This window comes from Bremia lactucae, linkage group LG12, assembly GCF_004359215.1.
Source record: "Bremia lactucae strain SF5 linkage group LG12, whole genome shotgun sequence".
NCBI lineage: Eukaryota > Oomycota > Peronosporomycetes > Peronosporales > Peronosporaceae > Bremia > Bremia lactucae.
The window spans coordinates 1,245,036-1,261,726 of NC_090621.1; the positions used below are offsets into that span (position 1 = coordinate 1,245,036).

Consider the following 16,691-nt stretch of genomic DNA (forward strand, 5'->3'; position numbering starts at 1 on the left):
GCAGAGATGACAGTACATCTCTCTCGTCTCTTGAAAAAAGACGAGAAATGGTTATGGAACGCTGATTGTCAGCGTTCATTTGAAGGAATCAAGCAAAGCTTGATGCAATCGCCCATATTGGCGATTGCGGATCAAGACAGACCATTCCATGTGGTCTGTGACGCCAGCGATTTCGCAATCGGCTGTGCGTTAATGCAATACGATACAGATGGCGCGGAGCGCGTCGTCTGTTACCAATCGCGTCAGCTGCAACCAGCTGAACGCAATTATCCAGTGCATGACAAGGAACTCCTTGCCATGAAATATTCATTGGCTAAATTTAGGGTCTACCTCCTAGGAGATAGACCGTTCATCGTATATACGGACCATGCGTCATTACGCACGGCCGTCAATAGCCCACACCTCTCGCAAAGAATGGCGAGGTGGCTATCCTTCTTCGCGGAGTATAACTTCTCCGTCGAATATAAACCAGGACGACTTAATGTCGTCGCTGATGCGTTATCACGCCGACCCGATTTCGAGTCAGCAGTGCACCCCAACAGTAAAAGTGATCTTACTGTTGCAACACTCACTACGAGTGTTCCATCATCAACCTTAGTTGATGAAATAAAGAAAGCCTATAAAGAAGATAAGGACCTTCTTTGTCTGATGGATCATTTAATGAATCCATCCGATAAATCTTTTAAAGATCTACCGGCTTTATATCGATCGTCATCCGATCGATACACAACACGTAACGGCTTATTGTATTACACAGCCGTTACCGGAGACACCCCACGTGTTGTCGTCCCAACTCACAATGATTTGCGCTTGCGCATCATGTATGACTGTCACGATGCTCCAACAAGTGGACATCGTGGACGTGAGAAGACTTACCTCACGGTAAGTCGATACATTTACTGACCCCGCCAGTATCAGTTTGTGCGCAAGTACATTCGTGGTTGCGAGGTTTGTCAACGGGTGAAGCCTAGCCCTTCATCCCGTGCACCTCTTCAACCTCTACCACTCCCGACAGAGTGTTGGCAGTCCGTATCTATGGACTTCGTCTTCGGATTTCCCGGAGACGACCATAAAAACAATGGAATCCTTGTTTTTGTAGACAGATTCAGCAACACCTTGCTGCGGTAATAGAGTCGATTACGGCTCCGGATTGTGCCCGTGTCTTTATCGATACGGTATTCAAACTCCATGGGTTACCCCGTGAATTGCTCTAGGATAGAGATCCGAGATTCACGGCGGAGTCCTGGCAATCCGCGTTCTGATCTCTCGGAACACGGCTGACTATGTCAACATCCGACCACTTAGGAACAAATGGTCAGACGGGACGCGTAAATCGCGTCCTCGAAAAATACTTCGAGGTTTCGTCCAATCGTATTCGAATTGGAGCGGGTTATTACCGATAATAGAATTCGCCATCAATAATTCGGTGCATGCGTCTACAACGCATACACGTTCTTCGTGAATGATTCACGCCATCCACGCATACCCACTCAGTTATAGGGGCCTCTAGTTTAAGAGGGAAAGACATGCCCGAGCAAAACTATCTCTGGCCCATGCTCTCCACGCACCGAAGTTATCAGCGACGCGAATGATGTCGATGTCGAAAAAATCGACATCGAAGACGAGAATGATCTCATGGCAGTACGCACAAAACGTACTGAAAAAGACAAAACAAATGAGTCAGCAGAAGAATTTCTGCTGGATCGAGAATTTGTAGTCCGTTTCATACAGGATTCCATTGCTAACGCAGTGGGCCGACAGAAACGGAATGCAGACAAACATGGAAGAGCAAATGTTCATTCATTTAATATTATTGATCTAGTGCTACTCTCTACGCTAAACTTACTTAAGCGATTAGTCACAAATGTGAGTAGCAGTAAACTACTACCCAAGTTCATTGGGCCTTTCCACGCACCGAAGTTATCAGCGACGCGAATGATGTCGATGTCGAAGAAATCGACATCGAAGACGACAATGATCTCATGGCAGTACGCACAAAGCGTACTGAAAAAGACAAAACAAATGAGTCAGCAGAAGAATTTGTGCTAACTTAAGAATCAATAATTCGTTTCGTTCAGGATTCCATTGCTAACACAGTGGACCGACAGAAACGGAATGCAGACAAACATGAAAGAGCTAATTTTCATTCATTTAAAATTATTGACCTAGTGCTACTCTCTACGGTAAACTTACCTAAGCGATTAGTCACTAATGTGTGTAGCAGTAAAATACTACCCAAGTTCATTGTTTTTTTCCGTGCACTGCATCGCAGAGGCAATGCGTACACAAAAGAATTGCCACGTAGGATGCGAACGCATCCTACGTTTTACGTTGGTCGGCTCCACCCTCGCATGACAGCTGGGAGCCTCGTTCCCAACTGATTTCTGACGTTGAGGGCCTCTTCCGTCAGTATGACGAGACCCACCCGATGGTTCAGAAGGCCCATCGGAAAACACGCGCCCCTGGCGCATGTAAATCGATTGCAAAAAGTCAATGGTGTCACGCATCTCAATAGAGATGCGAGCCCTTGCCCAGGGCGAAGAAAGGGAATAGACGTCCCATTTACCCTCTTCGAGTTGTCTACACAACACGGACAGGAATCACCCCACGTGAGGCATGGAAGCCCAGCCTCACGTGACAACCGATGCAATTTATACTTTGTATTGGTCGGAGTTCTTTTCTCAATTTTAACGCGATTCGCGTTAAGGTTTTGAAGCCAAGCTTCGCGTCCAATGTCTTTGACATTGCGAATGAACGCACTCCAAGCTTGCATAAGCGAGATTTATCTCACTTATTGTTGCCCACTAAATCATCGATGCTTAAGAAAAGCATCGAGATAAAAATCTTCCTCATCGCGAAAGTTCTTCGCGCTGGGATCAAGGCCATGTAGCTTTGTCGCAATAAATAAGGGATATTTATTGTGAGGAGTAGTTTCTCCAGACAAGCTATTGATGAGCCGTTCTGGCAATAGCCACGGCTTCTTATCAGGGGCGAGATGAGACATTTTGCTGTCTTCACTCCCCTGAGTGGTACCCACTGAAGCAGAAGTACCACAGGAACTTTCTTACGATGGCTTATGCCATCGTCGTCACCTTGCACAGAGTACGTTCAGGTGACCGTATGGGAGATCGTACGGGCGATGAGGGATCATCCTCATCGTGGGATCCAAATAGACTGTTTACTCGTGTATCAGAATGAGCTCTCTCATTCGAAGGCTCATTGTCAGCCGCCAGACGTATATCAGGCGACTGTTCCATTCTCCCCGAGTCGGCCACTTTATCCGACTCGCATTCGTAGTCGACCTCCAAAGAGGGGTCGTATTCACGTGGTGAATCACCACGTGCACTCGCAACATCTAGTGTTGTGAGAGTGAAAGACACTACGGCAGACGTTCCGTTTGTCGCAAGAGCTATCAGTGCGTCACCCGCGGCTGCAAGAACCGCAGCCGAAGGCGCAGCATTATCGTCACCCGGCATGAGTTGATCCTTCATGCGATGGAATTTAAAATGATGGATCTGACCAATCAACATCGGTTTAAAATTAAGTTGAAACATGACGACCACTCCATCCAATGACACTTAGAGTCATTTTCGTTTAAGGGAGGGGTGATGTAACGGGGTGTATCGTTACATGAAATCAACACTTAAAGGTTGTTAATTAATATATTTTCTTAAGTAGATAATATTTGGAAGATATTACTTTATATAGTAATATTTATAATTCTTATCCATAAATAGGTATATACCATTTATACCTATTTATTACGCAGACTAATCAGCTTTAGGAGTAATCAAAGAGAGATTTTCAGATAAGATAGAGATAATAGTTCATTTATATGCTTAGTATCAGATCATAATTATGTTAGCACTAACAAAGATAGAACAAGAGACATTTATTATATTTAATACAGTTTTCATTTTATCCTCTTAAGCTAATTACCTTAAGAGAAGTCTTCCTCTGCACATACAATGTACGTCAATTAACGTAGGGCACCACTCGCCACTGAAGCAGTGCGAAGTGGACTTGCCCTGAAACAGTACAAGTCATAGTGCCCCGTTACATCTGCTGGCCACTTCGTCCATCAGCGACTCGACAAACTCCTTCTAGCACTGTCGCGACTTACGCGAGTGGTCCCGATTGCGCTCGCGGGACTTTTTTTTCCTACTAGCGCTTGTGATATGTATTCTGCATTTTGCAATTTTGGGTATGATTAGTAAGTCTGTCTGTGTGCATTGTAGTATTTATAAGACTACATTGTACAAAAACAGCACTTTTCCTATATATGTGTAGTGTTGTGTAACGTTACATAACAATTATTTCTACAAGAGTAATAACTGATGTCAATGTGCTTTGCACGGCCGTGATTGACAGGATTCTTCGTCATCTTGATGCATGATTGATTGTCTTTAAAGATCTTGAGCTCCAGTCCTGCTTCGCATGCCGCATCCAATATCTCAGAGAGTAAGTGATGAATCCACTTGCCTTCTTGGACGCTAAGCTCAAAGCAATGTATTCTGCCTCGCTGGTTGACAGTGCTACACATGAATATTATATTCTATGAAAGTAAATAAGGAAAGAAGTACAAATAATTATCTTCATTACTTGTTTGACTTAAGCTTTCCAATATTACCAAAATTGGGAATATTGACGCAATGAAAGTTAGTTCTCTTGATTGATTGATTTGAGTTTAACTTAACCCGCCAATCGTCACAAGTCACGATTGGGCGGTGCGCGAGTAGGTGGCATACATTGTAAGATTTTAACATTATAAGTCAGTATTAGATAAAAGATCGTTACGTAGGAAACTAAATATGTATTAATGTAATTTTACTTCTACCTAATTCAAATACTTTGACTTACCTTTGGTAGCTTAAGCCTCTGAGCTTCTTACACACCTTCCTCTGTACCCTACTGTACGTGAAGTTCAAGGCACCTAACCTACACTGTAATCAATAAGTGTAATCTAAGCAAGTACTAGTGGAAAGTGCCCCGTTACACCTGCTACCACTTCGAAGACATTTAAGGCCCCACGCGCGTTCGATGCAACGTTGATATGATGGATGAAGAAGGAGGGAGCTTTCCAGCCCCCCAACAAGGCTATCTCACCACGCTTGAAGGGTTTACTCATTTGGGTGACCTTGAAAGGAGAGCGATCGAACGAATGAGTTCGGTCGTAGGCAGACCAGCCGTTGGCGCCATGCTTTACACTCTGGGCAGAGATGAACAGCATGCGGCCATAGCCAACTTTTTACACCTCTAAGTCGTCGAAGTCCGAGAGAAGTAGCCTTGCTTCACCAACAAGGCACTCAGCACTCGGATGTGTTGTGAGAACAGGGTGTTCAACAATTGGAACTGTTGAGAAAGCAGCATGTATATGCTGCTAACAGGCCGACGCTTCCGCGTCGACCCGAAAGCTCAAAAAATTAAGTTTCTAAGTTTGAGGCAGTCGAAGGCGACTCCCTTTAAGATGGTTCGTCGAATTTAATGACGCCATATAAGCTTGTCGTATCAGTGATGATGCGACAGAATAGAAATTTGGCATGTCCAACTTACTCGGACGCGATAAATCTTGGGCCTTGGGGCTCAAGCTTTAAAACCCATCAGTCTTTGGGCATATGAGGTCTTTAAGACCCGGCCCAGACAAACATTTGAGCCGCCACGTGCCGAATTCGGGCTCGACCCGAACTTCTGGATTTGAAGTAGGGCAAGCGCGATTTACACGCTAATGCCCAACATTCACATAGCTGGTCAGTTGTATCGTTAGTCATCCCACTGAACAACATACACAGATAACTGTGTTTCTTCAAGATTTTGCAGACGGCCCTATTAACACCCACCTTTCCGGATTGAATTAGAGTCACTCGAAAAAGCGTTCTCTATTGCGGAATAGGAGATCTTCAGTCTTAACAGGCTTTTGCCCAATGTATCAACTTCTTGTAAATGTTAAATTAATAAATTAAATAATTTAATAACGTTATAAGAGTTTATCTAGAAGATACGGCTATTAATGGTTTAATGGATCACCTTAAAAATCCATCACAACAATCCTTACAAAGTTTGTCGAAGTTGTATCGATCGTCAACAGATTGATTCACAACACGCAGAGGCTTACTGTACTACACCGCCATGCTGGCGACACACCTACTCATAAAGAAGGTGAGTATACGTGGTTCACGAAAAACGGTGTATGCTATATAGAAGCATACACTGAGATGTTGATGGCAAATTACACCATCGGTAAGAAACACACTTCAACTCTTAAAAGAGTGGACGTATCCGCGAAGTATCTCTTCGAGGATACAATTCGTACGTTCTGTCTGACCATATTTTTTAGGATGGTCAGAAGTTGACATTTTAACTGTGTTCCAAGTGATTTGAACACAGATTGCCAAAATTCTGACGCGAATCTGGGGTCTCGATCAAAGACCAGCTCGCGGGAATACCCATGGAGTCGAAATTATGTGTCAACAAAGACAGGAGTACAGCGTTTGGCTGTAATTGACTTTGGGACTGCAATAACATTTACCATATTGCTACAAATATCAACAAACACAAGAGTGTTATTTTTTTTGCGATCGTCCGTGAAATTTGAAGACGAAGTACATAGTCACGGGCTGCCAACACTCTGCTGGAACAGGCAGAGATTGTAACAGAGCACAGGATGAAGCAATGGGCTTCACCCGTTGACGAATTTCGCAAGCACGTAAGTACTTGCGGACGAACTCACACTGGCGTGGCCAGGAGAAGTCGCGACTTATCGTGAGATAGGTCTTTTCACGTCCACGATGACCAATTATTAGCGCATCGTGGCCCTCATACATGATGCGTAAACGCCTATCATTATGAGTGGGGATGACGACAAGAACAGTCTATCTACCAAGAGAAAGGCCCTAAACTTAGCCAGTGCATATACATGGCAAGGAGTTCCTTGTCATGCACTGTTGCGTTTAGCTGGTTGAAGCTGACGCGATTGATAACAGACGACTAGCTCTGCACCGTCTGTCTCATATTGCATTAACGCACAGCCGATCGCAAATTCGCTGGCGCCACAGACCACATGAAAAGGTCGGTTTTGGTCAGCAATCGCCAGGATAGGCGATTTAATCAAGCTTTGCTTGATATTCTCGAAGGAACACTAACAATCAGCGTTCCAGGACCACTTTAAAATTTTCTTCAATAAAAAAGAATGAATTACTGCCATTTCTGCATAATTGCGTGAGTACTTGTGCAGGTACGCCGTTTAACCAAGAAACTTTCTACGTCCATTTTTATCGACTAGCCCAGGCCAATCGGTGATCGCCTTGATATTTTCTGGATCTGATCGTACACCGTGTTTACCCACGATGCACCCAAGAAGTGGCATTTCGCTTCCAGCGAATATACACTTTTTCAGATCTTGTGCTTACGCATAAGTGTAAGAACCTTTCGGACGTGGCTAGGATGTACTTCAACATCCGACTATGCGTTTATGGCTCTGCTATGAACGAAGACGTCTTCAAAAAAATTCGGTCCAAAATTCCGCACTGATCTCAACAGATTGGTTACACATCTGTTGAATGTTGCAGGGGCATTACGAAGCCCCTGTGGCATAACTAGCCACCCCCATAGCATGCCGCTTGAAGTGCTTACTACTGTGAACATAATATCTTGTTCACGCATAAGGATCTGATAGAATTCATCCATCAGATCTATTCATGCGTAGACAGTACTCTTTGACATACTATTAATGATTACGTCTTTTCGTGGTATCGGCGTTTGAGCCGGTACCATTGCAGCGTTTAATTTATTGAACGAATGCACAACCCGCCACCCTCCTGTTACTTTACGCACAGAGAAGGTCGGAGAGCTTTCTGGGAGGTTGACTCCCTCACATGACCCGCTGACAAGGGATCGGCAAAGAATTTGTCAAGCGCTAATACTTGTTCGCGGGGCAATGACTACTGCTTCATGACACAGTATTTCGATCCTGTTATCAGGTCGGAGTATCCTTCCCAACTGCCTCTAGCTGTGGTTCTGCAGCCACAACAAGATCCTCTACGGTCGACTCTCCAGTCGATCTAGGACTCGCAATGTCTCTTATAGACGGTCGTTTAATATTTTCTTGGATGTTGCTATTCAAGCAAGCATCCTTGTTTCGTACCACTCAACTTATTCGAGAGGTCGAACTTCGATGCTACCTGTGCTTGGGGCACAGCCGTCGGTAACTATGATCATGTCACAATGGTGGACCTTTGACGCTGCCTGTTTTTTTGCACAGCCGTCGGGATTTAACTCCACAAAGTGTTGAGTATTCACACAAAGGTCTTGTGCAGTCATGCTAACGACCGACCCACAAGTGAGGCTATCGCACTCACTCGTAGAACATCCACACGCTTGTGGACGCTCCAAGACGTTCATCAATTGGCCATCTGATGAACAAGAGACAGGCATCGTCACGGCTTGATGCTGCCAATTTATGCATGGCTCGTAACTTCTGAGCCATGGTAATCCAAGGATGACATCAAATTTGTCATCCAAATCTAATACGATGATATCATCATCGTGCTGTTAGCTTTTTAACGTGTATTGGATACCAACTTCACGTTTTTTAACCGTTACAGATGCGCCTGTTGCTAGGTGTTAGAGGGATATCGCGCTCAACAAATTTGAGTTTGCGATCTTCTAGCGATTGGCGTCGAATAAAAATTTTTGACGCCCCTCAATCGACTAGGGACTTTATTTGGAATTCATTTGCCACTTTAATGCTAAGGTGATGATGTTAACCTCATCCCCTCGGCCAGTTACACACAATGTTTGTTTGTGAGGAGCAACTTTCGTCAAAAGGCCTGCAAATTCTTTTGACGTAGCGTGATAGCAGGGCGCTCCGTATTTACTGGCCCCTACCGTTTTTTCACGATTCGCCTCGCCATTGCGATTTCGTAACAGCGTCGTATCCGCGTCCTCCGCTGTTCCTTACGATAGGTCGGTCTTGTCGCTCAGTGTTTTTAGGTACTAGCCGTGGGGCACTACACTTATAGGCGTAATAGCCGTCTTTTGACAACGATTGCATTTTTGTAATCTTTTGTGACTTGAAGAGCGAGGTTTCTCTCTCTAAATACCATGGCTTCTGGACAACCGTTTTCTTGTCGTCTCGGTGGACAATAAGCACTACAGTGGACAAAGGCATGTTTAAGACTGAAGTCCTTCTGTATCACTATAGAAATCGCTTGGTCGAGCAACTCTAATTCTAGCCGGAACAGGCAGGTCTTAACAGGGCCGTCTGCAAGACCTTTAATAAACACAGTCACCTCGGTTTGTTCATGATTGGATGAGTAACGATACCACTGACCAGATATCGTGCATGTTGGGCATAAGCGTGCAGATCACGCTTGCCCTGGTTCAAATCCAGGAGCTCGGATCGAGCCCTGATTTCGGCACGTGGCGGCTCAAATGTTTGTCTGAGCCGGGCCTTCAAGACGTCATACGACCCAAAAATTAATGGGTCGTGAAGCTTAAGCGCCGCTGATGCCCTTTCGCGCCGGCACGATTTTGGGCCGCTCCAAGGCCCAAGATTTGGCACGTTCGGCTAAGTTGGACATGCCAAATTTTACTTTTGATGCATCATCTTTGATGTGGCCAGCTTCAATGGCGTCGTCTAATTGGACGAACCATATTAAAAAGGAGTTGCCTTCTATTGCTTTTAAACTCAAAGATTTCTATATTTAATCTTTCGGGTCGACGCGGAAGCGTCGGCCCATAAGCAGCATTTACATGCTGCTGTCTCAACAGATCCAATTGTTAAGCACACTGTTCCCTCAACACCTCCGCGTGTTGAGAGCCTTGCTGGTGAAGTAAGGCTACTTTTTCCTGGGCTTCGTCGAGTTCATGTTGTATGAACTCGGTTATGGCGGCATGTTGTTCATCTGTGTTCAGAGTGAACAGCATGGCGCCAACGGCTGGTCCGCGTACGACCGAACTCATGCGTTCGATCGCTCTCCATTCAAAGTCACTCAAATGAGTGAAGTTGCGTGATAGCCTTCTTGAGGGGCTGGAAAGCTCCATCCTTCTCCATCCATCACATCCATGTTGGATGGAACGTGCGTAGGCCTTTAAACGGACTACTAAGTGCTACCAGGTGTAATGGGGCACCCTTTGCTAGTATTGACCACAGAACTAGTCAACCTACACTGATTACAGTGAAGGTGGGGCGCCTTGACTACTTGACGTACACAACGTGCAGAGGAAGGTTTTAAGTAGCTAATAAGTCTTAGCTACTAAAAGTAAATTCTAAGGCTTTAGAATCGAGAAAAGTAAAACTGTATTAATATATTAAGTTCCTACGTAACGATCTTCGGTGCACTACTGATTTATTATACTAATAACTAACAATGTATGGCGCCTACTTCTGCACCGCACAATCGTGCCTTGTGACGATTGGCGGGGTTGATTCAAACTCAAATCAACCAATCAGTAGAAGTGATGTCTTATTGCGTCAATATGATTAAATTTGGTAATATTATAACTATTAAGTAAAAATATGCAAGATAATAATTTTGAACTTCTTTATTTATTTTCTCTTATAGGAAATGCTATTTATAAGTCCTCTTATAGGAAAGAATAATTATTTAACGGACACCGGCCATGCATGTTAGTTAGTCTTTGGAGGTCAAGCTAAGGATGAATTCATTTTGCTTTACTTCTACTTCAAATAGGCGAATCTTAGTGCTCGCTTTTGTACCCTCCATGAGCCACAATTTCCTTATGTTTCAGTTTCTGTCGGCTTTCGTTCATAATTTCTTTGTTGAGAAAGCATCTTTCAATTTAACGTTAAGTACCGATATATTGCGAAGTCTTTTTGCAGACCTTTCGAACTACTGAAGCTTGGAAAGTCTTGCGAAAAGACTTCGCAATATATGCGTACTTTCATGTTAAATAGTGTAATGGTAGCAACTTGTTGCTGGCATGTCAGGTGCCGTGTTATGACAAAGGACGTCACACAGTGGTCGCTAAGATTAAGTGAGAGGACTGAAAGCGGCGCGTAAAGCCGCTCGCTGTACTTCGTTCCTCCCGTTGACGATTTTACAAAATGAAAAGCTCGCTTTTGGAGAGGGGGTGCTGTAACGGGCTAAAGGCGCTATGTTACACAAATTATTAAGTATACTTTGGGTACTTAACGGGATGGTGATGCACATAGGTGTATCACATTGGAAGGGATCGTGGCTACGGTCATCCGTAATCCGAAGTATTCAGAATATTACGCGGTGCACATCGACAGAGGTGACATCCACTGATTAGATAAAAGGTTTCAAATTTGATTTGATTAAATACAAAACAGTCGAAAAATTTCTTCCCGCGCACATGAAGCTAAATTACCGCTTCCGTGACGATACTTGTAATAAGGTACTAAGTTTGATGGGTGAGGCCGCTTTTAACGCAACAAATACTTACAATCTTCTGGATACCCTCGACGGAAACGCTATTTCGCAAGAGTTAACCATCTTGGCAAACCGAAGAGAATTGAGTGTTTCGCAGCGGTGCTCGCCTAGTGGTGAGAGATTGCAGATCATAAGAGTTTTGCTATCTCCACTAAGAGAGGAGCTCAAAAAATGGGTCAACTTTGTGTCGCGGAAAGGGACATGCGTCGACTTTACGATTAAATAAATACCAATTAGACTTTATAGTGCGATTCAAGGACAATCGTGGCAGCACAAACCTTTTTCGCAAGGGAACACATCACATTTCCCAACGCCGAAAGACTCTTATTTATTGACGTCGCTTCTTTCAAAAGTTTCTTGCTGCTGTCACTACCCGACTTCGACACATGTTCAGACCCCTACAATTCAAGTGTTTAGCAAAAACGAAATTAATACTTAACACGAAATTAACAGTACCACGTACCGCCAAGTCGACAAGATTGATAACCCCGGTTCGCATCTCGTTAGTAAGCGAGTTCTTTCCTTTCAGTCTGGATTGTATAGAACAAAATGATACATAAGCACCACTTATCAAAGGCTATTTGAGTGACTCTTACCTCAGGGTGATGACGCAGTGGCTGCGCGAAGATTTGTCGTTTAATTGCGTCGAATTGGTAGACCTTTTTGATATTGCTCCTCGAAGCAAGTCCCATGCTTCTTGGTCGCTCCCGATCTTTTGGCTAAATGAATTCACTACGACAGTCTTTCCTTCGCTATCTTGACGAAGTTCAATTTTTTCGTGTGACTTAAAATTTACAAGATAAAGATTGTAAGTCAAAGTTGTTTGGCCATGCCGGCAACTTTTTTACCTCAATTGGCGCAAGTAAGTCACGGAATGTCTCGTTATAAATCTCAATTAGCTCAAGGCTGGCAGTAAAATCCCATCCGCCTGTACGTAATTCTTCTATACCTTTAAAAATTTGAGCAAACGCTCGTCCAACGATACCCAAGTCTGGCCATAAGTCTCGCAGCTTGCAGTTGGCAACATTATTACTCCCTTGCATCGTATATGTTTTACCCGATCTACAAGAAATTATTAGATGTCAATACGACACTCAGCGCTTCCGATTAGTTTATTAGACGATGCTTACCCAGTTTGTCCGTAGGCAAATATGCAAACGTTGTATCCATCTAATCCAGACTGGATCAGCGCAGACACTTCTAGAAAGACATCATCTTGCGAGCAGCTGCTATTGAACACCAGATCAAAGTCGAAACTGTACTTTTTGATCACATTACTCGAGCTATGCTGACCATATCCTACGTGGGACGTTGGATTGGCGCTGAGTTCAATCTGCCGCCGTTCACTGCGGTAATCGGGAAACGAAAAGACCTGCATACTTAAGTAAGCTTCACAAAATGTGAAAGAATACAAAGCAGCAATATACCTTCTCCCCCCTAGAGCTTGTAAGTTCATGCTCTAGAATAGGTCGCACGCGGCAGAAAACGCGGATATTGCCTTTTAATTCCATCACCTGAAGTCTGCATAAGTGACTGTTTGCGGCATCTCCAATAAATTTATTTTGTGATACACGCACCTTATTATGTAGGCTGCGTCGAACAGCTTCGGCGTTAAAAACTCGTTTTTCCAAATGGGCAGTGCTTTTTTGAAATCGACCTTTTGCCGTTTGATATTTTTCTTTTTTTCTCTCAAGCTTCTTTTTAAGATCATCCACCTGCAGCAAATAGCGCCGTATCATCTCTGTTGCTCCAGCCAACTCTCTTTCGAGAGTTAATATCCTTGCCTTTGTGTTATCCAGCACGCTTGATTGTGGTCGCAACGCATCCAAATTTGCTTCTAAATGCGTATGTTCAGCGTTCAAGTTGCTGAGAGCCTGCCGTTGGCTTTCTATTGCTAATTTTTTTTTCTTTTCATTCATCAAAATCTTTTGAAGAGAATTTGCTAGGTCATCGTTCTCTATTTGCAATCGCTCGCATTCAGATAGCGCTTTCGCCATTTTCTGATCATTTTTCTTCAGTAAAGACAATAACTCTTTCTTTTCTTTCATCCATTGAGCGTGCAGCGCAGATATTTGATCCTCTGCCCTATCGAGTCCGTCAGACAGTGTTGAACGCGCAGCCTCACACTTCTCGTAAAGTTCTTGAACATGTCTAAGGTGTGCAATTCCTTTTGATTCACGCTCAAGGGCTTCTTGCTGTTCACGTCGTGCAACCTTCAAATCTAGCTCCAACGCACAAGATGTGTCTTTTATTCCTTCGTTGGTTTTGCCAGAATTCAAGCCTCGCGATAAGTTGAGCTCGTTTAACTCCCTTGCGGATCGACTTCGATCTTCGAGCAGACTTTTTATGACTGCATCGCGCTCATTTACTTGCAACACTAGTCCTGTAATTTCACGACACAGCGCCTGAATCCTGTCCTCCTGCTTATAATCTTCAAACTCACTCAAATTCTGCAACTACAACTTATAATTAAAATTATATTGCGAGTGATCACATTACGCACCTGCGTATCATCAAAGCTATTGATCATCTCGGTATCTCGGTACTCGTTCAGTTCTCGCTCCAGCATTGCTGCATGCTTTAAAAGTGCGACTGCATGCTCGTACGTATCCGTGTATCTCTAAAGTAATGTAGCTCGTCAGTTACTTTTAATTATTTTACACCATTAACTACCACCTTCTTGTACAAGTACGCCTTCTCTTTATCCGATTTCGCACTAAGATCTTTCTCCTCCTCGAGAGATCGACTCATCAGAAATTGAACGGACGCTGGCACGAGTGAATTAATGTTCTCTTTTACGGGTGTATCGCTCATTCGATTAAAGCTCTCGAACATCGAACGATGTAACCGCTCTTGATGCGGCCGCAAAAAACTCATGGCGAAAGGCCTAGGCTCTTTAGGCACAGCGCTTATTTCGATGCTATGGCCACTACTCTCCGTCTGATTATCCAGAGCTAAATCATCTAACGGTTTCACATATCGTTCGTCGAGCCGCGTCACTGATCCCAAGCCTGAAGCGCTAGCCATAACTGGGCTAGAATGTTGGCTTGAGCTCAAAGAGCGGTGCTGCCAGTCAATGACATTTACATTGGGTATCATAATGTCTGCGTAGTAGCCTAGTATGCTTTCTGGCACGTAAATTCCGTTGAAAGTATCCCTTAAATGGTTGAACGCTTTACAATGTATAAAAAATGTGGCACAGACAAAACTACTACGGGCACAGACAAAACTACTACAGCCACAGACAAAACTGCTACGGCCACAGACAAAACAACTACGCGATTGATCTAACCAAGCACAGTATTAAGTAGTGGAGATGGCAAAATTGTGGTCATGTCTGTGGCCGTTCAGTTTGGTCTGTGGCCGTAGTATTAATGTCTGAGGCCATGGCGGCGGCCAAAAAATAAATGCATTATATCACGCAATTGTATTACCACAAAATAAAAGCAATTTTTATTGATTTGCTGGTCGGTTAATTGTTGTTTTTTAAAGTCTGCACTGCAATACTTCATTCAGTCCCTATGCAATCACTCATTATGCTTAGCGTGGTGTCTCGATCCTTTTTTACTGGTCCACGTCAGTTGAGTCGGCATTGATGTTCATGTCGAGCTCTTCGCCTGTAATGCGCTTATACAAATCCAGCACGTCCTCCGACGTAGTCTCGAAGTGGCTCGTCGGGTCGTACGAAGAACTAATGAAGCAATTGTCCTTCTTGCCGTTCCCTACAGGTTCAAACATGTCCGTTATGGCGTCAAAGCGCTCCAGAAACGGACCTAACAGCTTCACACCAGACTCCAACTCCTGCAGAGGCATCGATGTCTCAACGAGCGTGCTTACAATGGCAATGTAGATGCCCTGCGGCGCAACGCAGTGGGCAGACGACACCACGGCGACGTAGATGTCATTCTTGCGATTGGCTTGGGCTGCGGGAATGATGATCTGCAGCGACTCAGCATCGTTCGTGCTAGGAATCGGGTGATTTAGAACAAAGATAGAGCGAACAGCGACGCCAATCTTGCGCATCTTTTCCTTTGGAAAGTACGACGGGTCACCAATCACCAGCTTAGCCTTAGCCACTTCGTTGTCGCACTTAATACCCCATGCCCTCCCGTCCTTATCAGTCAAGATCTCATCGACTGCACGATTAAGCATGAATGTGCCACCGTTGATTGCACAGAGACGCGAAAAACTCTCGGGCAAACCGCCCAGGCCGTACAGCGGGTAAATGTATGGAGATTTGCCATAGCGCTCCAACGAGTAAGCATACAGTTTTATAGCACGGACAGTCTCAATGGCGGGACGTTGGTGGTACGATTCGTCACGCATGAGCGCCATCGCGTGGCCCATAAAGCTCTGAGTGTTGGCATCCACGCCGAATTTCTCAAAAAGATCACTCATGGGCTGCTTAAAAAGGTCTATACCCTCATAAGTTTTGGGATCGCCCTCCTCATAGTTATAAATATACATGATGAGCTTGCGAAACTTGCGCTTCTCAAACATACCCATGAGCGATGACCGCAGCGCTTCTTCACCCGTAGCAGGAACCTTGTGTGTACGTCCGCCTTTCACGACGTAGCTACCATCTACATTCTTAAACTCGAGGTAGCGGGTCACTTTAGTGTGCAGAAGCATTTTGACAAGTTTGCCGCAGGCCATGATAAACTTGGGCACCAGGTCCACGTTGTAATCCCGATCTGCGCCCAAGTCAGTACGTGGATCCTGTTCAGGCTTAAACTTCTTGTAAAGGTTTGTAAGGTTAGGAGAAGCACACTCGCCACCATAATACGGGTTGCGATCTACCACCAGCACTTTCTTACCGTTTACCGCAAGCAATCCGCTCAAGATGCACTCCTTAAGACCAGTTCCGAGCACTATTACATCGTACTCGCCGTCAGCTAGTGCCACTGCTCCTAGCGGTAGCCATGCCAAATCCTTCTTGCTCTTCTCCGCCATCTTTTGTGGGATAAATGCTATTTTTTTAGGAGTAAAAATCTGATTTTTGGAAGAAAAGATGATGTAATGTTTGAAATAATTTAGTCTTCATTTGTAATTGTTAAGCACGCTAATTCACTTGTTTTCCGAATATTTAAGCACAAAATTTGGTTCGACTGCAGCTAGAACCAACCTGACGATCATCATTTCGCATCGCGTCGTCGTGTGCATGCGCAATTTCCAAGTAAAAAAAAAAAACTCGGACGATTATTGCGCACACGATCTTATGGCTGAAAACGCCGCCTATTTTAAATTGTTCATGAGACTTGAATCGATGTGACTGCG

At 44.3% G+C, this 16,691-nt stretch overlaps 2 protein-coding genes across 2 annotated transcripts; both read right to left on the reverse strand.

Moving 5' to 3' along the window:
- Positions 1–11,270: 11,270 nt before the first annotated feature.
- CCR75_002722 (uncharacterized protein) lies at positions 11,271–14,513 on the reverse strand (the record flags this gene model as incomplete). Its single annotated transcript, XM_067960819.1, has 9 exons — positions 11,271–11,812; positions 11,878–11,944; positions 12,011–12,198; positions 12,263–12,476; positions 12,545–12,786; positions 12,842–12,928; positions 12,992–13,864; positions 13,918–14,034; positions 14,088–14,513. 9 exons carry the CDS (start codon positions 14,511–14,513, stop codon positions 11,648–11,650), a joined length of 2,379 nt encoding a protein of 792 aa, XP_067820658.1. The 3' UTR covers positions 11,271–11,647.
- A 465-nt stretch (positions 14,514–14,978) lies between these two features.
- CCR75_002721 (uncharacterized protein) lies at positions 14,979–16,367 on the reverse strand (the record flags this gene model as incomplete). The annotated part of the gene is made up of 1 exon (XM_067960818.1): positions 14,979–16,367. One exon carries the CDS (start codon positions 16,365–16,367, stop codon positions 14,979–14,981), a length of 1,389 nt encoding a protein of 462 aa, XP_067820657.1.
- Positions 16,368–16,691: the final 324 nt, after the last annotated feature.